This window comes from Tupaia chinensis, unplaced genomic scaffold, assembly GCF_000334495.1.
Source record: "Tupaia chinensis unplaced genomic scaffold, TupChi_1.0 Scaffold143795_1, whole genome shotgun sequence".
NCBI classification, from domain to species: Eukaryota; Metazoa; Chordata; class Mammalia; order Scandentia; family Tupaiidae; genus Tupaia; species Tupaia belangeri.
In genome coordinates this window covers 453265-478423 of record NW_006203645.1, presented here as the reverse complement: position 1 = coordinate 478423, position 25159 = coordinate 453265, and the positions used below count along the sequence as shown (strand labels likewise).

The window sequence follows — 25159 nt, the reverse complement described above, 5'->3', positions numbered from 1 at the left end:
TTCCCCCCTCTCATAGTACCTGAGGAGGGTCTTAAAAGCACCTAACCCTCTCATTTTGCAAATGGGCAGCTATGTACAAAGTCACCTCGTTTGCCACATTATAGCAATTCTAGGACTAGGAGAGTTGATTTTTGGAATCATAGTCAACTATTTCTAGTAAGCCGTATTTATAATACTTGGAACTGATGAGACAGGTTTCAGAAATGTTTCCTATCGATGCTCATTGTCTGAATCATTATGTCAGGTTGCTCCAGTTGTTGAGAAGATTATGAACAGGTCAGAGAATGTGCCCTTTACTGGCTCCTCATTAGCATCACAAGTTCATGCGGCTGCTGTCAATGGAGATAAGGGTGTTCTCCAGAGGCTCATCACAGGTAAGTATTCCCCTTAAATATACCAACTTTACAAATAACTCTGTATCCTAAGGAAGTTTGTTGAAGTGGAAATATATCATCATTTAAACTTTATTCCAAGATGTGGACAAGAAAGAGATTAAGTTCTGAGAAGATTATAGAGGGCCAACAGGCGGCATGTTGGTTAAGGGCACTGGATTCCCACATGGCCGAATGTGTTTCGAGTCCTGAACCTGGTAGATTGCTTGTTCATTTTCCCTTTCTCTCTCTCTCTGTCTCTGTCTGGTAAAATTAAAAATAATAATAATAATAATACCAAATGGAATTAAATAAATAATTCTTTTTAAAAAATACAGATTATAGGCTAGCTCTGTGGGGTAGCAATAATGTGCCGCTCGAAAGAAGCTAGATTTTACATGACAGTTGAAGTTTGAATCCCTGGCCTGCTTAGCCTGAAATACTCTGGGCACACATGCAGATGCCTAAGAGCCCCTGGGCTAGAAGACTAGGGAAAAGGGGTCACCGTGTGACCAGACCCTATGAAGAATATTCCTCTTCCCTCTCTCTTACTCATTCTCACATGTACAAACATATGTTTTATTATGAATAATAAAGTTTTAAGTATATATTTGAATTAAGTGAAAAGTACTTGAAAAACTTCTATATATTTGCACTGAATCTAGATATATACTCTAAAGTGCTAAGGGAATTAATTCATCTTTGCAAAAGCACATGAGAATGTGACAATGGCTGTGACTTTTAAATATAAACTCAGTACTAAATTTACAAATAATTTAATTTTTTTTTTAGAGAGGTTTTTACTATACGGTGCATGTGCTCGCCAGAAAGACATAGAGAGACAGAGAGACAGAAGCGAGAAATCACCCCCCCCCCCCCGGGGGGTGGCCCTTCTGGAAACCCTTTTCCCCCCTTGCTGTAATCCCTTCTCCTCCCAGGATCTTGGGTACGTACGCACATGTGCCCGGCATGAGTTTAAGCCACCGGGTCTGGGACATGAACCACAGTCGACTATATGGGAGTCCAGCAACATAGCCAATATGCTAACTGCTGGTCCCTACAAATAATTTAATTCTTAATTATTTAAAACTCAATGCTCTCCATCTATAAATTATATATACAGCTCTAATGAAGTTCTAGAAGGAGATAGCAAAGTTAATAGAGGAGGGGCCCTATTTAATGACAATGGCTAAGAATTTTCCAGAATTGTAAAAACCAGAGATCCTGGGACCAGCAGGTGGCGTGTGGTTAAGGTGCTGGACACTCCCACATGGCTGACCACAGTTCAAGTTCCAGACCTGGCAGCTTGCTTTCTCACTTTCTCTCTTTCTCTCCCTCTCTGTGTCACTCTCTCTGGTCAAATTAAAATAAAATAAATTTAATTTAATTTAAAAAAAAACCAGAGATCCACATATTCACAATTCCTAAAAAGAATAAATAATATAATTTTTTTTATTTGTCATATTTATATACACAATGTCTGGTGATATCATGAATGACTACTTGGGCTACAAAATAAAGTCCAAACTACTTGGACATTCATACCTGTTTCTTCAGAATTTGTTTTCATCATATGTTGATATTTTCTCTAGGAACTTCTACCCATCTACTCGAATCTCTGTCTAGACCAAAACTAATTTCTCAGTGCACCATGAATGTACTCATACTTTCCCCTGTACAGTCTATTCCCTCTGCTCTTTCTATCTACTATCCCCTTACCTAATATTCAGCTAAATAGACTCCTACTCAACTCTCAAAACAAAACTCTTTTACCAGGAATATATGGAGATTTCTCTTCATCTGTCAGAGACATTGCCCTACATTCACAGTTCCTCCCTAGGATCTTACATCTTTTACTATCTCCAAATTACTTATTCCAAAGTTTCATATTTCAACTAACATCTTTTTGTTTCCAGCTTACTTACTAATGATAAACAAGTTTTTTCTGTTATTTTATTTGTTATTATTATTTATACATTCAGTCACTATACATAATTTAGATTGTAAAGAGACTTTACCCAGCGTGATATACACCTCAGTCCAGCCCAGTTAATATACATCATTATCACAGGTAATAAACCATATCTGTGTCCTGCAAATGTCTTACCTATGTTTTTCCCCAAATTTCCTTTCCTATGCTCTTCCCCTCTCACACTCTTCTTCCACCTTGTCTCTAGTGTCCATAACAATTTTCAATGCTTTTATGTCCTCCAGTCTTTCAGTGTCTGCACTCTGCAGTCAGTAATTGTTAAGTGGAGACATACAATATCTCTCTTTTATAGCCTGACTTGCTTTACTCATCAATAAAGCTTCCATATTCACCCACTTTCTATCAAATGCCAGGGCCTTGTTGTTTTTTATGACCGAATAGTATTTCATGGAGTATATGTGCCATACTTTTTCAATCCATCTCTTTGTGGACATTTGGGTTGGTTCCCTGACTTAGCAATCATGAATAATGCCACAATAAATATAGTTGTGGAAGCACTTTTCCGACTGAGTGTTCTCCTGTCCTTTGGGTAGATACCTAGGAGTGGAATTGCTGGATCATATGGTAGTTCTATTTGAAGGTCTTTGAGGAACCCCCCCCATATTGTTCTCCACAATGGCCGAACCAATTTACATTGCCACCAGCTGTGTAGGAGAATTCCCCTATCACCACATCCCCACCAGCACTTAACATTTTCTGTTATTTTTAACTTTTGCCATTCTGACTGTGGTTAGGTGGGGTCTCACTGTGATTTTGATCTGCATCTCCCTTATGATGAGGGATGCTGAGCATTTTTTCATACACTTTTTGACTGTTCGTATGTCTTCCTTAGAGAGTTATTTGTTCAGCTCATTTTCCCATCTTTTAATTGGTTTAATTATTTTCTTCTGAGTAAGCCTCTTGAGTTCCATGTGTATTCTGGTTGGGAAACAAGTTTTTCATTCTCACTGAGACCTCCAGTTCATTATCTTCTCTAGTTTCCACCATCAGTTCCACCAGTTTCTTTTTCTCTTTACCTTCCTTCCTATTTGGCCCCAACTGCATGGTTTATCATTAGAAATCTCTCTCTTGGCAAAGTTCTTTTTCCTTTGCCCTACATTGTACCTAGCTGTTGCAGCCTCAGTTTTGGATGGACATTATCTATGCATGGCAACACTTAAGCATTTTAACCCAGCAAAAAGATGGGTAGCATCTTGAATTTATGATTATCCACTTCAAATAGGCACTCAGCACTTACTGCTCATCAAGCCACATTTCTCCATAATGAATGTTTCATACCATCTCACTGTACCAAAACCTCTGTCAATTTTTCCTTGCTCTATTCTCATAAAATGCTTTATGCTTTGTAAATAAAATAGGAACTCTCTGCTCTTTTAGCATGACTTCCATAAATCTATCTACATCTTTATCCATTTTCTTCTCTTCTTCCTATAATAGTACAAAAGGCTTTCTATCAAAGGCCATTTCTTCTACACATCTCTGTGTTCTGTCCTCTCCTATTTTCTTTTTTTTAAGAATTTTTTATTTTATTTTATTTATTATTATAATTTTTCAATTTGACCAGAGAGAGAGGGAAAGTGAGAAAGCAAGCTACCAGGTCCAGGACTTGAACCATGGTATACCGTGTGGGAGTCCAGTTCCTCAACCTCCATGCCACCTGCCGGTCCTTTTTTTTTTTTTTTAAGAGATTTTTGCTATAGGGCACTTGTGCTCACTGAAGAGACAGAGAGACAGAAAGTAAGAAATCATACCCCCAGGAGGGATGGCCATGCGACAATTCCTTCTCCTCCATTCTCCTCTCAGGATTTTGGGCATGCACACATATGTGCTCTATGTGAGTTTCAGGCCACATGGTTTGGGATTGTACTGCTGTCAGCCATGTGGGAGTCCAGCACCTTAAGCACTACACCACCTACTGGCCCGATGTCCTCTCCTGTTTTCTTAGGGACCTTATTTCTTTTATTTAACCTCTGATTACCACCTCTTCAACCTTTCCTTCTTTTATAAATTATTTCCATCAATATTTAAACAAGCTGTATTATCTTCATTATTTAAAAATTTCTGTCCCTGTTCTTTCATCTCTCTCTAGGTACTGCCATATGTCTCATCTTGCCATTCTTACTGTATCATTGCCCAGGCTGAACTGCTACAGCAGTGACTTAGATAAGATAGAAGTACATTCTCATAATAGGACAAAAGTGGTGGACAGTCTAGTGTAGACATCTCTATTTCACAAGGTCATCCAGGATGCTGCAAGGGCTTAGCTCTGCCATTCTCAACATGTGGCTACCATTTCTGAGTCAAAGGCAGATGTAGTCATAGTCTCATCAGCAGGAGAAGAAAGTGCAGGAAAAGCATTTTATCATTAAGGAAGAAGAGACACACTTAGGAGAAAAGAAGCCAAGAATAAGGTCATTCCTTGGGTAGTGTCATACCTAGCTGAATCTCAGGATGCTCAGTTTCTATAAAGAAAAATAAGAGACTGGCTGAAGAGACCCTGTGTCATCAAAATTAAACTTCTTGAGCTAGGCACCTATTGTTTCCACTTTTGTACTTCAAATCATTCTTTTTTTTATTAAAAAGGCTTTTTTAAAGCTTTTTTTTTTTTTTTTTTTTTTTTTTTTTTTATTTGGACAGAAAGACAGAGAGAGAGAAAGTGAGAAATCACCTCCCAGAGGGGATGGCCACATTGCAATCCCTTCTCCCCCATACACCTCTCAGGATTTGGGGCACACATACACACACATGCCCAGTGTGCATTTCAAGCCACTGAATCTAGGACTTGAACTATAGTCAGCTATGTGAGAGTCCAGTAACCCAAAGAACTATACCACTGCTATCCCCCCTCAAACAACTCCTTTTTTTCCTTAGAGATTTTTTGCTATAGAGCATGTGCACTCACCTGAGAGATAGAAAGGCAGAAAAAGAGAGATCACCCCTAAGGAGAGATGACCACGCCACATTTCCTTCTCCTCTGTTCTCCTCTTCAGATTTTGGGCATGCATGCACACGCACCCAGTATGAGTTTTAAGCTACTGGGTCTGGGACTTAAACTGCAGCTGATACATGGGAGTCCAACAACATAACCATTACGCCAAGTGCTGATCCCTCAAACCATTCTTTAATTAAAAGATACTTTTTTATTTTGAAGATACACATAAAGAATATATATGTATACAATTTAAAAAATAGATGTAAATAAAACATTTATGTAGCCACCACCTAGGTCAAGGAACAAAGCCTAATCAGCACCAGAAGCTCCTAATATATCCCTCCCTTCCTGCTGGGATAATTTGCTCTCTTCACTTTTATAGTAGTTTTACCATTAAGTATACATCCTTAAACATTGTAGTTTACTTCTGTCTTTTTGAACTCTTTTTTACTAACCATTCCATGTTCCATGTTGAAATGAAAATAGTTACATCATTTTCCTGCACAAAACTCTTTCATTGCTTTTCATTATACTTGGAATAAAATTTAAAAGGCTCCATGAACCTTTTTCCCTCTCTACCCTCACCTTTCATAATTCTCTTCCTAGAAAAACATGTTTTCTTTCAGCTTCTCAAACCTGCCAAGCCCTCACCATCTCAGAGATTTTGCCGGAAATGTTATACTCCCTGTTCTGTGTCTGACTAACTCTTAGTCATTCTTCAGGTCTCAGCTTTAAGACCACATTTTCAAAGAGGTCTGTTACAACAATCCAATCTCAGTTAAATATGCTCAGTGTATTTTTTTAAAATAATTATTCAGTTGAATGTGTTATTAGTATTATTATTATTTTCTAATTTGCTACAGAGCACGTGTGCTCACCAGAGAGACAGAGAAAGAGAGAAAGTGAAAAAACTATCTGCCAGGTCTATGACTTGAACCACATTCTGCCATGTGAGAGTCCAGTGCCTTAACTACACACCACCTGCTGGCCCCCAGTGTATTCTTTCTTGGCACTGGGTAGGTTCTCTTCATAGAACTTGTCTCAATGATAACTATGTTTATGCACATTATTTTAATGTCTCTTCCATAAGATTGTGGCCTTCATGACAGTACATGGGTCTGTTCAGTTCATCACTATATCCTCAAAATCCAGCACAGTACTTAGCATATACTAGACATATAAGAAATCTTTTTTAAGACTTTATTTATTTTATTTATTATTATATTTTCTCACATGAGTTTTGTGAGAGAAAGACAGAGAGAGTGGGAGAAACCAAGCTGCCAGGTTCAAGATTCAAACCATGGTCAGCCATGTGGGAATTCCAATGCCTTAATCACCATGCCACCTGCTGGTTCCTATTTTTTAAATAAATAAATACTATAATCCTCCTTTAAATGTATTTCCTCCCAAGTACTCTGCAATCTTGGGGGCCAAGACTAAAAATGAATTGAGTTGGGGCCAGCAGGTGGCATAGTGGTTAAGGTACCGGACTCTCACATGGTTGACTGCGGTTCAGTTCCTGGACCCAACGGCTTGAAGCACGCCAAGCACGTGTACATGAGTGCCTAAAATCCCAGAGGAGACTAGAGGAGAAAAGATTACAGTGTGGCCATTCCCCCTGGGAGGTGATTTCTCACTTTCTGTCTCTGTCTCTCTGGCAAGTACACACGCCCTATAGCAAAAATTCTCTCAAAAAAAAAAAAAAAGTTGAATAGTTTAATTAAATTGAATTGAGAAGGAGGCTGGTACTCAATTCCACAAGAAACAAATTTTTAAGTCAGAATGTCTTAAGAGAAAGTACCTTATTATTTAAATATAATCTTCAAGGAAAACAAAATGTGTAGTATGTATGTTGTAATTAAAAATACTACACTGGGGCCGGGGGGACTGGCAGGTGGCATGGTGGTTAAGGTCACTGGACTCCCTTATGGCCGATCATAGTTTCAGATGATCAGACCTGGCAGCTTGCTTTCTCGCTTTCCTTATCTCTCTGTCCCTTTAGGGTCAAATTTTAATTAATTAATTAAAATAAAATAATTCTTTAAAAAAAATAACACTGGCTTAGCCATACAAATTAACTAACTTGTCTCATCATAAAATTTAAAGCCTTTCTGTAATTTTATATCCTCAAAGAGAAAATTCTTTAAACCAAAAAGCCTTCATAATGTGAGGCTAGTATATAGTGGATAAATTTATAACTTGATTCCTTTTGTTTTTCTTTTTTTAAGAATTATTTTATTTAACTTGATTGATTGATTGATTGGTTTTAATTTGGCCAGAGAAGGACAGAGTAAGAGAGAGAGTGAGAAAGTAAGCTACCAGCCTGAGACTTGAGCCACAGTTGGCCATGTGGAAATCCATCACCTTTAACCACCATGCCACCTGCCAAACCCATGATTCCCTTTGTTTTCTATCATTGTGTTTAAGGAACTCCCTCCCATTACTGACTGAGGATAACACTTCTCATTTTTGAAAAATTGTACCATTATGTCTTTTGTGTATAGACAGAAATACCTTTGCTCTGTGGTATTTCTCAACATTTGTATATTCATACTAAAATAATAGCTCTTTCATCTGAAATCTCCATGTATTTTAAGCATCCTTTAATGTAGCACATGTTTGATGATCTCTAAATGTACATTATTTCTATTTTCTAAATTAGTGTTATAGTACTACAGATGAATTTTTTCCCTTGAATCTTTGTTCACCTACCAGTCAGTGAATTCATTCACTTTAGCATTTTCTCTGTTTTCCCTTCTCCGTTTCCATGGAGAAATGTGTCAGTGATGTGTTTGATTCCATGGAAACAGATGAGTGTCTCTTTCTACATGCACAACTAATTAAATCGAACAGTTTCTGTGCTGCTCATTGTCCTGGAGGACTGAAGAGGCCTTCTCTGAATGAGACATCATTTCAGTTGCAATTCTTAGTGTTTAACCTAATACAGTGGATTACTGTTGTACATAACTCACTCCTTCTTAGATTCAGATGTATTAGGGCTTAGTTCTGGGCTCTAAAATTATCAGCATGCATAGTAGAATCTTTATATGCTGTGGGTATTATATATATGAAATATATATAATATATTTTTTTAAAAATATCAAACTCAAATCATCCAAATGAATAGCAGAAATATAACTAATAATAGAGTTTAGTAAATTCATTTATTATTATTTTAGTTTGTTATATGGTATGTACACTTACTGGAGTAAAAGAGAGGGAAAGTGAGAAATCTCCCACTGGAGAGATAGACATGCTGCAATTCTTCTCCTCCATTTTCCTCTCAGGATTTTGAGTACACATGCACTTGCATCTGGTGTGATTTTCAAGCTGCCAGGTCTGGGATTCAGACTGAGCAGGCCATGTGGGATCCACTCATCTTAACCTCCATATCATCTCCTGGCCCTTAAATTCATTTTAATATTAACAATGTAGTATAGTGAAAAAATAAGGATTTGAGAGACAGGTAAACCTGGGTTTTGAATTTTAATTCTGTCATTTATTGACTCTGTTACCTTGATTAAGCCACTTAATCTTTTTGAACTTCAGTTTCCTCTTCTGTAAACTGTAGGTTATAATATTTCATTCATGTGAGAGTTAAATGAGATAGTGGCTATAGAACATTTGGAAGGCACCTGACATATAATATATAATAAGTCCTGTACATTATTACTCTTATTCCTGTTATCATTACAGCAAGTTCTACTTAGAGTAAAATAATCAAGACTTCCATAGTTTCAGAAATGTCTCAAAATGAAAAAGCAGTAAGTGCTGCAAATATTAACGCTCTTTTTGTGAGGAACGCATGTGGGAGGCTACGCACCAGCGAGTCTGCTGAGGTTTCTCAGAGAGCAAACAATTGCCATGATTGGTTCCCTTCAAAAAACCTGACCTTTGAAACTTTGCTCTGATTGGCCACTGGAATCCCTCAGATTTGCATATCTGGCACCTCATGATTGGTCCAAAAGCAACCAATCATAACCCACCGTTTACAACCAATCGTGGCCCACCAGCGTGTATATAATCACGATGCCTGGCCCACAGTAGCCAGACAACCAGGAAGACGACACAGACGACCAGGAAGAAGACGATGACCAGGAGAGCCTGAAGAGCTGAAACACCGCACAGTTTCCAGACGACCCTGAAGAGTTGTAACACTACATCGTCTCCGGACGAGCCTAAAGAGTTGTGACACTGCGTCGTCTCCATGCTGCTCACAATAGATGACGCAACCCTGAAGAGTTGTAACACTACATCGTCTCCGGATGACCCTGGAGAGCTGTGACACTGCGTCGTCGCCGTGCTGCTCACAATAGACGATGCCACCCTAAAGAGTTGTAACACTGCATTGTCTCCGTGCTGTACCTTGCTGCCCACAATAAACAGACGACACTGAAGACACAGTGTCATCTCCGTGCTGTAACACTACGCCGCTTGTCCCGGCTCTCACTCCACTCAGGAAACCTGTTCGGCTGTCCCCGCCCCCTCCCCCCCCAGGTCGGGACAAAGGCATGTTGATATAGTCTGAAAACTAGGCTTCTTGTACAGTTTGCCACATAGTCCATACTAAGGAAAACTTCATAAAGAAAATTAAAAGTACTGCCCCAGTGAACACATAAGAGATAAGAAAGAAAAACAGCCTTATTGCTGATGTGGAGAAGGTTTTAATGGTCTTGGTACTGATCTTAGAGGTAAATCAGCCAGTCTTTTACTATTAGTTACGATGTTACCTGTACTTACTTTTTCCCTTGTGTTTATTATAATATGTACGAAATACTCTCTAACTTATAGTTTTCTGGAAATTTTCATTTGTTTGTTTTTGTTTTGTTTTGTTTTTTAATGAAAACTTTTGGGTTTTGCCAAATGCTGTTCCTAGATTTTTTAAAAATAGAATTTATTTATTTTATTTTATATATATATATGTGTGTGTGTGTGTATATATTTTTTAATTTGCTATAGAGCACTTGCTCTCACTAGAGAGAGACAAAAGAGAGAAAGAGAAGAAAAGTAAGAAAGCAAGCAGCCAGGTCCAGGACTCAAACCACAGTCAACCATGTGAGAGTTCAGTGCCCTAACCACCATACCGCCTGCTAGCCTCAGTGACTGAATTTTTTTAATTTCATGTTTTTCCCCCTCTTTCCTATTAATGTAGTATATTACACAGATTAACTCCCCCTAAAAAAGTTAATACTCTTTTCTTTGTGAAAACAAGATAATTTTTAAATATGCACAGATTGTAATGATTGATATTGCTATTATTGCTAACAATATTTGAGGTTGTTTTCAGTGGTACAGTAATCAGACATGTACCATTCTGATTCTGCCACAAGTTTTCTTACACTGGCCATGTTCTGAGAAGCCATAATCCCACTGAATCATTTCCCTTGTTTTTTTGTTTTTTGGGTTTTTTTGTTTGTTTGTTTTTTTAAGAATTATTTTATTCAATTTTATTTATTCATTTATTTTGTTTTGATCAGAGAGAGATACAGAGAGAAAGAGAGAGGAAAGTGAGAAAACAAGCCCCCAGGTCCAGGACTCAAACCATGGTCAGCCATATGGGAGTATCCAGCACCTTAACCACCATGCTACCTGCTGGGCCCCCATTTCCCCAGTTTTTTATATCTTACTTTTAGTATCTCCCAACAAAATAGATATTGGCAATAAGCTTTCTAAATAGGAAAATTTAGGTACCATTTCAGAATATTTATTTCTTTCCCTCGAAGCATTCTTTAAATGTTAGGGTCTTTATATGTTTTGTATGTGCTAGCTTATATACATATGTGTTTATAAAAGGTATATGCATTCATATAAATAATGGTAATAAAATGGAGGCCAGTCCCATACTTTAATGGTTAAGGGAAGCAGATACCACATAGCCAACGAGTTTCAAATTCTAGTCCTGGGACCAGCAGTTAGCATAATGGCTATGTTGCTGAACTCCCATGTAGTTGACTGCGGTTCTAGTCCCAGACCCGGTGGCTTAAACTCATGCCAGGCGCATGTGCATGCGTGCCCAGAATCCCAAGAGGTGAATGGAGGAGAAGGGATTGCAGCGTGGCCATTCCCCCGGGGGTGATTTCTCACTTTCTGTCTCTCTGTCTTTCTGGAGAGCGCACACGCCCTATAGCAAAAATCTCTCAAAAACAAAAACAAAAACAAAAAATTCTAGTCCTGGAGACTTGAAAAACATGCCAGGCAAGTATATGTGTATTCCCCAAATCCCAAATGGACGGAGAAATGGAGGAGAAGGTATTGGAGCATGACCATTCCACTTTATCCCTCTCCCACTCTTCAACTCTCCATCTTCTCTGGTGAGTGCAAATGCTCTCTGGCAATAAAATAAAATAAAATAAAATAAAAGTAATAAAATGAGGCAAAATTCACAAAGTTATATTTAATGTGCCAGCTACTCTATTGTTTTGCAACTCATTAACTCACTTAATAGTGAGATAGTATAAAGAATTTGGAATATTCAGGGACCAGCAGTTAGCATAATGGCTATGTCACTGGACTCCCATGTGGTCAACTGCGGTTTGAGTCCTGGGCCCAGTGCTTAAACTCACGCTGGTCTTGTGTGCGTGCATGCCCAGGATCCTGAGAGGAGAATGGAGGAGAAGGGATTGTGGCGTGGCCATCCCCCATGGGGGGGTGATTTCTTACTTTCTGTCTCTCTGTCTTTCTGGAGAGTGCATGCGCCCTATAGCAAAAATCTCTCAAAAAAAAAAAAAAAAAGAATTTGGAATACTATCATTGTCTTTATTTTATAGGTGAGGAAACTTAGGTGCAGAGAGATTAAGTAATTCATCTAATAAGTTGCAGAATTAAGATTGAAGCCAGAAAGTCCAATTCCAGAATCTATGCTTTATACTACTTGCCTATGGAACCCACATGTATAGGTAGATATTTCTCTACACATAGACATGTTCATGTGTATGAATAAATACAGAATGAACAAAACAAGAGAGAAAAAATTGATTAGGTCTGAACCCCATCGATGAATCGAATAGTTATCCTGATTGGACTTTTTTTTAATAATTTAAATTTTAATTTGACTAGAGACAGACAGAGAGAGAGATGGGAAAGTAAGAAAGCAAGCTGCCAGATCTGAGATTTGAATGCAGTCTAATGAGAATCCAGTGCTTTAACCACCACACCACCTGCCAGCCCATGATTGGATTTTTCTTAACTTTTTTTTTTTTTTTTTTTTTGATGCTACAGATCCCTTTAGCAATCTGGTAAAGGTTATGAACCTTTTCTCAGGAAAAATTATCTTTAAGAGTTTAAATATAATACCTAATTATTACAAAGCAAATTAGTTTTATTGCTATACAATTATCTAAATGTTTTTAAATTTTAACATAGCAATATGTCTGCAATTTTTATTGGTACACTAAATAGCAAGATCTAGTGGCTGATCTAACAACTATGATAATTTCAAAATAGCTGGGAGTGAAAATTATATTTTAAGATATCTGCAACACCTATCACCAGATTAATACATAAAAATATTTTGTTAAACCTCAAGTACCCTCAAAATAGATTATGTCCCATGTCCTTTTGTTTGTTTGTTGCCATAGGGTGTATGTGCTTGCTCACCGAAAAGAGACAGAGAGAAGAAAAGTGAGAAATCACCCCCAAAAGGGTAAGGTTACACCGCAATCCCTTCTCCTCCATTTTCCTCTCAGGATTTCGGACACAGACACACACATGTGCCCAACATGTTTCTCAGACCACCAAGTCACAAACTGGAACCGTGGAATTGGCCTATGTTCTTATTACTATTGTCATTTTATGTTCATCACTGAGATTCAGTGGGTGAGAAATTTAGTTTCAAGGAGCCAGCAGGTGGCATGGTGGATGGGGCATGGGACTCTCACCTGGCTGACCATAGTTCAAATCTAGGACACATTGGCTTGACAATCTTGCTGGGTGCATGTGTGTTTGTGCTCGAGATCTCAAGAGGAGAATGACATAACCAACCCCCCTCAGGAGTGTTTTCTCACTTTCCCCCCTGTCTCTCTCCAGCAAGCACATATGCCTCATGGGAAAAACCAAAGGAAAAAAAAAATAGTCTCACAGCCAATAACTGGCAAAGTCAATACTCAAACCAAGTCATTTTACAATAAATCTCACATTTTTCTTCTGTTCTCATGTTGTTTCTCTATAACAATAGCAATTTTTTTAAATGGCAGTAAGTACCTTCCTAAGAGTATGACAGTATGAAAGGTGTAAAGCAGAAATGTGTGAAAGCAGATGAAATAAATGCATCTTAGATGCCATGTGAACCTAATGTTTTAGAACAAACAAATAAGATGTCAATAGAGAATGCTCTTATTTGTGTTGGGCAGTGTGGTGTGCAACTATTCTGTAGACTGGAACAACTGTCACAACAAGTGACAGTCATTTCCTCAAACTGCTAGAGTTGGAGCTCTGATTTCCACACACACCAGTCCATTAGCCATATACTCTTCTGCTTCAACCAGCCATGAAATGACTGAATGCCATAGGGCTGTGGCTTTCCAGTCACGATCCTAGATCAGCTTTCTACACTATGTTCTGATAGAGAACTGGCAGAATGCAGCCCCAGTTAAGCAAGCACCAATTGGTCATGGATTAGAGGCCATCTCCACAGTTGCCAGGGTAATTAAAACACCCCAGCACGCTCAACAGCTGCTTTCTATATTAACTGTCCCTGACAGGAATGCAAATTTAAATACACTGCTGACCAATGAAAAGTAATTTACATCAGAAGCCCTGTATTTGTACAACTTGTTGCAGTTACCAAATATGTCCAAGCAATAAATCATTTTATTTGATCATCAAAATAAGTTATGGTATAGGCTGGACAGGTATTAGCTGAATTTTATAATTGAGAAAGCTAAAGAAGGGAGTAGGATAGATAGAAAAAGGTACAGACATCTCCTAGTTACTGTCTTACCAGGAATCTCAGAACCTAATGGTTCTCTCGTTGCTGAGAAACTAGTCATGAAGCCATTATCTTCCCCAAAGCTACTCAAAAAGAGACCAAGTGAGACAAATACTGTTTTTTCTAATCAAGAATAGGGGGTATAAGAGGGATCTTCAAAAAGTTCGTAGATGGGGCCAGACAGTGGTACAATGATAAAACATGCTCTCTATGAGGCACATGGGAAGGTTCCCAGTTGAAGTCTGAAGACCTCCCTGAATATGCCAGACACACACTTGCCTATAATCTGGGCAAGTGGATTGCAGGGGGTGGATTGCAGCATCAAGACCCTGTTGGGAGTGCTATTACATGTGCATGCATGACACTTATAGAAGAAACAAAATTTAAAACTTAAAAGAAAGTTCATGTAAAATGCATATTATGAAAAAACTATACAAGGATTTTTTTAAATAGGAGTATGAAAATAAACTTGTGATTTAATCTATTTTCCCACAAACTTTTCTTCTTGCTTGTTTTTGCTATAGGGCATACATGCTCACCAAGAGGGGAAAGAGAGAGAGAAAGAAAGAGAGAAAAGTCACCCCCCTCCACCTCAGGGGAGATGGGCATGCCACAATCCCCCCTATTCTTCTTTTGGGATTTAGGGCATGCACGCCTACATGCCCAGCATGTTTTTCAAGCTGCTGGGCTTCAAACTGCTCTGCTGGCCATATGGGATCCAGCTGCCTCAACCTCCATGCCACCTGCTGACCCCATCATGAACTTTTTGAAGTTCCATCATATTTTCAGTTTCCTCAAATAGACAAACTTTTCCTTGTAGGCACAAAATGTTGGAGGGTGTTGTAATAACCCAATTAAATCTTCTCTCTTGGGAAATATGAAAACAAGTCACACAAAAACAAAATATGTCAGATATTGAACAGAAGGCTTGAAGTTTCCCTTTGTTTTATCATAGGCTTCAGAAGGGGTATTATTCACAATTGTTAAGATAGGTGATACTACCCATGGTTCAACTCACAAAGGTTTGCTCTTCTGATTCTAATCAGTTTCACACTTGGCTTTCATGAACCAGTTTAAAGAATTGCTTTCTTCAGCTTCCTGTTCTTCATAATCCTCACTGCTCTCTAGTTTAAAGAAGGGTTAAGATACTATCTCATTGCTTTTTTTTTTTGCTTTTGCTTAATTTAGAGGATAGTAGTTGACACAGTCCTTCCCAACATCTTGCCATTGTCCAGTACAGAGGGGAGGAAATGCAGTTTTCTTTGTTGTATGTGCATTGACTACAGTAGATATAGTCAAATGATTTTTTTTTTTTTTGGAGAGGTTTTTGCTATAGGACTCGTGTGCTCGTCAGACAGACAGAGAGAGACAGAGAAACAGAAAGCGAAAAATCACCCCCCAGGAGGGATGGCCATGCCGCAATCCCTTCTCCTCCATTCTCCTCTCGGGATCTTGGGCACGGACACACATGCGCCCGGAGTGAGTTTAAGCCACCGGGTCCAGGACTCAAACCACGGTCAACTATGTGGGAGTCCAATGACATAGCCATTACGCTAACTGCTGGTCCCCCATGATTCCCTATTGAATCACTCATAAACCTACACAATGCCCCATTTATAGACAATACTGACTGAATAGTATCTGTTGACGAAAAGAAAGGAGTGAATGAAGGACATAAGTAACTCCATATCTCAAAATGTTAATTGAGTATAGCATAATAATTATGAATATGGCCTTTAGAGTCATCAGTCAATTTGGATCTACCACTTACATTCAGTGTGAACACAGTTAACTTCACTAAGCCTCAGTTTTCTACAATACAAGAATGGTAATATCGACCTCACAGGAAGTAAAATTAAGATAATACATTTAGTTAGGACTCAGCATAATGCTTGATAATAAATAATATTACCTATATTGGTAATGACAATGATGATCAATTATTATTATTATCTGTTTCTTGTAGGAAACTCTGCTCTTAAAGACAAAGAAGATCAATTTGGGAGAACCCCACTTATGTATTGTGTGTTGGCTGACAGATTGGATTGTGCAGATGCACTACTGAAGGCAGGAGCAGATGTTAATAAAACTGACCATAGCCAGAGAACAGCCCTCCATCTTGCAGCTCAAAAGGTGAGAAATAAAATTAAAGTAAAATGGAACATTTACTTGAAGAGTAAATGTTTTGTGTGGTACTCACTAGTATTTGCTACTTAGTGGAACTGTGTAATGGACAGATAATAAATCACAAATCCATGTGTCTTTGGTTTCATGTTTCTTCTGGAACCAGTCTTTTTTTTTTTTTTTTTTAGAGGTTTTTGCCTTAGGGTGCATGTGCTCACCAAAGGGAGAGACAGAGACAGTGAGAAGGAAAGTAAGAAATCACCCTCCAAGGGGAATGACCATGCCACAATCCTTTCTCTTCCATTCACTTCCTGGGATCTTGGGCACACATACACATGTGAATGGCATGAGTTTTAAGCCACCAGTCTGGGACTTGAACCTCTGTCGGCCATGTGGGAGTCCATCAACGTAACCACTACACCCTCTGCTGGCCCTGAAAGCAGTCTTTAACCTACAGTGAGTAAAGCACAAATAGCCATCAGTGACTGCATTCCCTTATCTAATTTCCTCAGTTAATGAAATTTATTCTCTGATCTAAGGTTTAGTGGAGGAAAAGGATCACAATTATATATACAATTTTATTAAATTATATTAAAAATCTATTTGTGTACTATATAGGGAAAAGACATGAAGACCAAAAAGAAGTATATGAAGATATTAATAGTGTTTGGATTTAAATATTTTTGTACTTTTCAATGTTGAAAATTTTTTCTTAAAAGAGTATTACCCTTACAGTATTTTTTGAAATATGTAGCACTGAAGGTTTAAAATAAATTTATTTTCTAAATGTATTTTCAACTTTGAAAAAAATCTAAAACTATATTGCCAATATTGATAGTTCCACGTTTTTAAAGGCATTGTCAAAAACTCAGATTTTTAAGATTAAACACATCAAAAATATAAAATGAAAGCTTCTAAATTTATTGAAAGCCTCACCTAAAAACTATTTTGCTTCCATAAAATTTTGGTCTGTAAAATATATTTCCATTACCTAGTATTTCACTTTTTTGTTATTTTATACTTCTATATTTTTGGAATAAAAAGCAGTGAAAATTAGTTAGATTCTACAGAAACTTTTAGAGTTATTTCCTATTAAAACATGTGAACCAGATATAGCAATTAATTGAGGGGTTAGAAAAATACCTTTTCATTAGCCTTGTGCATAAAAAGAAGCTGACATTAAGACACATTACTGAACTGCTAGTTATATGTTCATATCAGTTAGGGCTGTCAGGTTATTTCCAAAATGACTTGTCTCGTATTTGCTTTTCATTATAGTAATTTTTTTAAAGATCCTCATTTTCAATCTCAGTTTTAACTCCCGCTTAGGTATTTATGGCCTTTCACCTAGGTCTGTCAGCTGATAAAATTATTCACTCAGGAACGGTAACTCCATTTAACTTATCATCATAAAAAATGTAAACAGTATAGATTGGGAATAGCTCCAATATTAAGAATTTGATATCGTTGGGGCAGCAGGTGGCGTAGTGGTTAAGGCAGTTGGATCCCACATGATGACTTCACAGTTTGAGCCCCACCCAGTAGCTTGAAAAACACTCTGGGCACATAGGTATGTGTGTCCCAAATCCCAAGAGAAGCATGAAGAAGAGATTGTGGCATGGCCATCTACCCTAGGGGTGATTTCTCATTCTCTCGCTCTCTCTGTCACTTCAGTGAAGGTATACACCCTATAGCAAAACTAAAAAAGAAAAAATAATTTGACACCATTTAGATTTTTCAGTGTGACACATTTACATGTAAAATTCAACTTCAGAATAATAGGTTGGAGGAAACTAACTTAACATCAACTAGATTTTGTGGGGGGAAAAAAACTATTTAAAATGACATATTTGTAGAGGTATAATGTGACCAAAATAGTTGAAAGAAAGAAGTATACAATCAGACATACTAGTTCTAAGTCTTTTCATACATACGGTGCTTTGTTTTATTTTAGATTCTTTTTCTTTTTTATTTTTGAGAGAGAGATTTTTGCTATAGGGCGCATGTACTCACTAGACAGAGAGAGAGAGACAGAGAGATAGAAAGCGAGAAATCACCCCCCAGAGGGGATGGCCATGCCGCAATCCCTTCTCCATTCTCCTCTCAGGATCTTGGGCACGCGCGCACACGCGCCCGGCGTGAGTTTAAGCCACCAGGTCCAGGACTCGAACCACGGTCGACTACGTGGGAGTCCAGCAACATAGCCATTATGCTAACTGCTGGTCCCTCTACTTTGCTTTTTTAATTGTAATTTTTATAGTGTCAATAAGTACAACTTGATATATATGTCAAAATTTGCATAATTGATTATATAAGTAACAATCTTCGTGCACTTTCAGGTATCAATAATTACATATTTCCATCATTTCTTTGTGAAGTTGTTTGTTTTTATGTTCTTGCCCGAAGTAGTAATGTGCCTTACACTATACTAGCACTAGTAGAATTTTCAGAACAAGAGTGATAATAATTCTTAACTGCTTTACTCTGGGCTGGCCATGTACTCTAGTGGTTTAGGGAACCAGATCCCACATGGCCAACTGCAATTCAATCTTGGCCCCAGTGGCTTGAAAAACACATGTGGGTGTGTGCTCAAAATCCTGACGTGATAGAGAAATGGAGAAGGAATCGTGGCATGACCATTAGGGTGCTCGCTCACTCACTCTCTATTTCTCTCTCGGGTGAGTGCATGTGCCCACTGGCAATTAAAAACAAAATGCTCTGTCCAATCAAACCTGAGTATTGTGCTTGGTTGTGTGCTTTATACAAAGCACCATTATTTTGAAATCAGAGTTAGTACAGGCTAGACAGAAATAAGATGGGAAATAATCTAGAAATAATTTTCAAAGAATAGTTGGATGGGACCAGCAGATGTCATAAAGGTTATGTCGCTGGACTCCTACATGGCTGATCACAGTTCGAGTCCTGGACTTGGTGGCTTGAAGATCACACTGGACATGTGTGCCTGTGTGCCCATGATCCCAGGAGGAGAATGGAGGAGATGGGATTGCCATGTTGTAATCCTGGGGGGAGGGATGATTTCTCACTTTCCCTCTCACTGTCTCTGTCTCTCTTTCTCTGTCTCTCTCTCTCTTTCTCTGCAAGCACACCCAGTGCAAAGTTTAAGATATAAAAGAAGGAATCCTGTTAATGAGAAACCAACAAGAGACTTTCATGACTAGACATCAGTTCTGACTATACCACTTATTTTGGACTAAGCCACCCATCAAAACGTCTATAAAAACTGAACAAAATACACTGTGTGAAGGCATCGAGAACAATTAGTATTGGCAGGATTCAAGACTCTAAAGTCATTCAGAAAATGAAAGTGTATGAACTGGGTACCTCGTTCATCCTGGCTCTTTCCTTTGAGGCATTTTCCAAATTGGAATGCAAAATAATACAACCCTAGTAGGAAGCAGCTGTCTTACTTGGCTGAAGAAACAGGAAGAGTTTGGGAATACTAGTTGCTGAAATTTGAAGGGCAAAAATCTTGGAGAAAAGGAACCCAAAAATATAGAAACAGATTCCTTACAAGTCATTAGCAGATTCCTACACTGTGCTTGTAGAGGGTGGAGCTCTAAGAACCCCAGCAGTAAACAACAGCTGGGAGACTAAAGAGCTGAATAGAAATTGTTTTTAAATGATCCTATATTTTATTTCACATTTAAGTCTTTTTTAAAAAAAATATATGTATTTATTTATTTTATTTGTTATTTTTTTGTTTTAATTTGACCAGAGAGAGACAGAGAAAAAGGGAAAGTGAGAAAGCACACCACCAGGTCCAGGACTCAGACTGCAGTCATCCATGTGGGTGACCAGTGCCTTAATCAGCCTGCCACCCACTGGCAACCCACATTTAAGTCTTTCAATACTTAACAGTAATCTTTGCATTCAGATCCATTCTTACTTTAAAATGTATATACAACTAATTTTCTCAGTACAACTTAGCTCACTAATGCTTAGCCAGTTTACGATCTGCTATGCACCTGTGCCAAATTTTTATACCATGTACTCTGTATGTATGGGGGTTTCGTTTGTTTTGTTTTTAACAGATGGTCCTCAATACTGTGGAGCTGTTAAAAAAAAAAAAAAAAAAAAAAACTAGGGAGCTGTTTAGAAAATTTGAAAATAAAAGTTACATGATCAAAGTACATTAGGGGGACCAATGTGACAACCAAAACTATTTTGAAAGAGGAAGAGAGTCGATGTACATATCAGTAAAAAACCATTTTAGTTCAGACCCAATAAAGAGGAGAGGTTGGATCCAAGAGATATTATGAGGGTAGAAATGTTCATCTGACAATTATTTGCCAAATTTCAACTATATATTCATAATTATACACCTAAAGAGAATATAAAAAATGATTCATATACTCGTATGTTTGCTACTAAGAGGTGCTGTCAGTACCTATCTCTATTAAATTTCAATTTCCTCTGTTCAGTGAGTCTTTCTGATATATTACATGTCAAATATTCTTTCCAAGTATTATTGATCCTATTTAATTCCAGCATCTGTGACCTCAGAAGTCTGCTACTTGTGTAATCATCAGCATCCAAATATATGTGCAGGCATTCATTCATTCAGCACATGTTAAATGATGTATAGCAATTTAATGTATGAATAATAATAAATAAATAAATAAAATGGAAAACACACACACACACAAAACCCTGCTGTGTAGTAGGTACTGTGTTAGGTCTTAGAAGGCAAAGATGAAAGATACGATTTCTGTGTCTTTTTTTTTTTTTTAAGAGAGAGAGATTTTTGCTATGGGTCATGCATATTTGCCAGAGAGACAGAAAGCAAGAAATCACCCCCCAGAGGGGCTGGCCATGCTACAGTCCCTTTTCCTCCATTCTCTTAGGATCTTGGTCATGTACGCACATACACCCAGTGTGAGTTTCAAGCTACAGGGTCCAGGACTCAAACCACAGTTGACTACATGGGAGTCCAGCAACGTAATCATTACACCATCTACTGGTCCCCCTGATTTCTCCTCTTAAGTTGCTTACAAAAATCATGAATGAAGACATTAAAGCTGGTTCATCTTTCTTCAAATACACAAATATTTTTTAAAATATCAATGGCCAGGCTAATAGGTGGTACCGGAATTAAGGTGGCTGGATCCCACATGACCTACTACACCTTTTGAGTCCTGACTGGGTGGCTTAGAAACCTCCAGGCACAGGTGTGCATATGCCCAAAATTCTAAAATGAAAATGGAGAAGGGATTGCTGTATAGCTATCCATGGTATACTTTCTATCTATCTCTGTCTCTCCCTGTGAGCACATGCACCCTAGAGCAAAAACTAATTTTTTTTAATTTTTAAAAATTAACAGCCATAATCTCTAAACAGTCATTGTTATTACTGACCTAAGAAGACTAACCATTTTTGTATGTTTTTTTAATTACGTTTCTAATTTTGTGTTTGTTTTTGTGATAAGAAACTACCTTGTGCTATCTTAGGTTTGTTAGTAGGGAAAAAAAAAAATGTTCTCATAGCATGTTAAAAATCTCTCTGTTAGAGCCCTATTATCTTGTATTGCAATTATTGCTTGTTTCTTTTTCTTCTAGATTGGCACTTCAGGCAAGAGCCTTGTTTTATTTATTTTTGAATCCCCCTGAATCTAGCACAATGTCTGACATTTCTTGTTTGAATGAATATATGTTACTTATGTAGAAAGTCATTATTAATACAAATGCTAGACATTTTGTTTATTAGAAACATTTATCCAGTTTCAAAATACATGTATGTGGAAAACGTATTGAACTGTGTGTCTTGGCTTAGTTATTTTGAAGCATATTCACTTCTCAGGAAACAAATTGCTATTGGTCCTAGCAGCTGAGGAAATGATACCCATGAGAATAAAATTAATCTCAATGTACTGAACATCTGTACCTAATTTGTTTTTCATTTAGTATTCGCAGTTTAATCCAGGAAGCAATCGGTCATACCTTTTCTGGGCTTCTCACAAAAGGTGCCTGACTGTTAAAAATGTTTTGCCCCAGGGAGACTGCTATTTCTCTGACTTGCACAGATATATTTATCTGTTAGTAAGGATAAAAAAGCTTTACAAATCATCCTAATGTTAATAGTTATGCATTTTTAATCTTTCAGGAGGTTATTAATTTGGCTTTAAGAAGATTAAGACTACCCACTTTGAAAAATTGCAACATGTTAAACACAAAAATGAAAGAAGCTTGGGGTTATTATGACTGTGTTAGGCTAGTTTTTAAAATTCACAAACAATTCTCAGTTTATCTAAGAAAACTAAATGTTAATTTTTAGTTTTCAAGATATGCTATTTCCATATTAATGATTTTTTAAAAGTAAAGGGAGATAGAATACCTCTGAAATTTTTCACGAAAATGTATACTGGATAACCTCATTAAGTTTCTTTGTTTTGCATGTGCTCACATACCTACAAACACAGTAAACAATCCACTCCCCAGTCCCCTTCAATTCTATATTCCTTTTTGCCCCTTTCATACATGTATACCTCTACCATAATTCATTACCACAGTTCATCGGAGATTTTATTTACCTGGATTTCATCCTAGCAAAGCTATCTGAGGGCAGAGGCCTTGCCTGATTTTGTAGTTACAGTCCTAGCATAGCTTCTGCCACTTAAACACAGTATTTATTTAATGAATATGTGATGAATAAGTCAATGCATCAGTAAATGTGAACGTCATATACATTTCTTATAAAGGGTATGCCTTCAAAATTTTGAAATTTAAACTACCTACTCCCCCCATTACAAATTTGTAAGGAGAATTTTACAAGACTCTCTGTGAGTCTGACTTCTCAACAAATAACACTGTTGTATGCCTCAAGTTCTTCATCTACTAAATGGGATATTACATCTTCCTTTCTTCTGTATAGGAAAGACAAGTCTATAGATAGATATGAAGCATTTTATTTGTTGGGGAAATGTGCTTGCTAAGGATAAATTATGAATATTACTGTTATTAGTCATACTGCAGTGTAGGTGCACACATCAACTTACTCTCTAGGGATTAGTGACAGGCTGTTCAAGATCTCTTGTCCAAATTGTCATTGCATGAGTAAACTAATTCTCCTTCCAACTATCTTCTCAATAAATTATGCATCATTCTCTCTGCCCTTGCATATGCCTGAAGTGGCCTTTGTCTTATTTTTAAATTTAGTTATTTTAAGCACAGAAATAAGAATAGAAAAATAATATTGTCTTCGCTTTTTAAGAGATTTTTTCCTCAGGGTGCATGTGCTCGCCAGTTAACAGAGATAGTGAGAGGGAAAATGAGAAATCACTCCTTAGGGGGAATGACCACACAGCAATCCCTTTTCCTCCATCCTCCTCCCAGGATATTGGGCACGCACACACACACACAACCCAGCGTGAGTTTCAACCCACTAGGTCCAGGGCTTGAACTACAGGTGGTCATGTGGGAGTCCAGCAATATAACCACTATGCCATCTGCTGACTCCAAGTAATATTTTCTTAAATTCAGGTCCTGGGGCCAGCAGGTGGCATAGTGGTTGGAGCCCTGGACTCCTACATGGTCACCCATGGTTCAAATCTCAGACCTAGTGACTTGAAACTCACACCAGGCATATGCGCATGTATGCCCAAAATCCTGAGAGGAGAATGGAGGAGAAGGGAATACAGCATGGCCATCTCCTTTAGGGGGTGATTTCTTACTTTCTCTGTCTCTGCAGCAAGCACACGTGCCCTATAGTAAAAATATATAAATGAATAAAGTAAGGTACCTAACAGCTAGATGACATAAAACTGAATATTTCTTCAGATCTTAAAAACATAAAGACAATATGGATATGCCTCAAGTCTTCTATTTCTCTCTCAAAATCTCATTCCCCTCCTTTCCCATCTCCTTAGTCTGTCTTGATTTTGGTGGTTTAAATTAACATGCATATTTTTAAAACTAACTTCATATATGTAACTATATGTGTGTGTGTGTGTGTATATATAGAGAGAGTATATTACAACTACATATATAGACAATTATATGTAAAGCATATATATAAAGACCACATATATATGCCTATAAATAATTTTTTTATTTTGTTTTTAGAGAGATTTTTGCTATAGAGCACATGCATTCACCAGAAAGAGAGAGAGACAGAAAGTGACAAATCACCACCACCACCACCCCCGGGTAGGGGGATGGCCATGCCACAGTCCCTTCTCCTCCATTCTCTTCTTGGGATTTTGGGCATACATGCACATGCACCTGACATGAGTTTCAAGCTACCAGGTCCAGACTTGAACCACAGTCAACTACATGATAGTCCAGCAACGTAACTGCTACGCCATCTGCTGGTCCCTATAAATAATATTATTTGCATGCTTAAAACCTTTAAATAAATGGTATTATACTGCATGTGTCTCTCTTCAGCTTCCTTTTTGACCTAACATGTTTGTGTGATTTGTTCATGCTGAAACACATAGCTCTAGTTCACAAGTGAGTATATCTAAATGCCTAAAAATATGCAAAATGGTGTACAACATCATTACTATTTAATAAAACACAAATTAAAGGCACAGAGAGATACCACTTCACAACCATCTGAATGTCTAAAATGAAAAAATCTGACCATTAATAACAATTGATGGGGAGGGTATGGAAGAGTGGGATTCTCCCATTTTGGGTGAGTATGAATTGGTACATCTATTCTGTTGGGTCATTGAAAAGTCACAATGTGTTTTTCTCTGCAAAAATGTGTCATGACTTTTCCAATAACCCAATAGAAAACTGTTTGACTATATCTACTCAAGCAAAGCACACACACACACACACACACACACACAC

The 25159-nt window shown here is 37.7% G+C and overlaps 1 protein-coding gene across 5 annotated transcripts in view; it reads left to right on the top strand.

Moving 5' to 3' along the window:
• The window catches only part of INVS (inversin), a 196073-nt gene that overhangs the window by 3579 nt on the left and 167335 nt on the right, over positions 1 to 25159 (top strand). For all 5 annotated transcript variants that reach the window (XM_014582764.2, XM_006165043.3, XM_006165042.3 and 2 more), the window contains 2 exons: positions 245 to 374; positions 16186 to 16352. In XM_014582764.2, coding sequence (XP_014438250.1) covers positions 245 to 374; positions 16186 to 16352 — 297 coding nt within the window. The remainder of the gene's footprint in view (positions 1 to 244; positions 375 to 16185; positions 16353 to 25159) is intronic.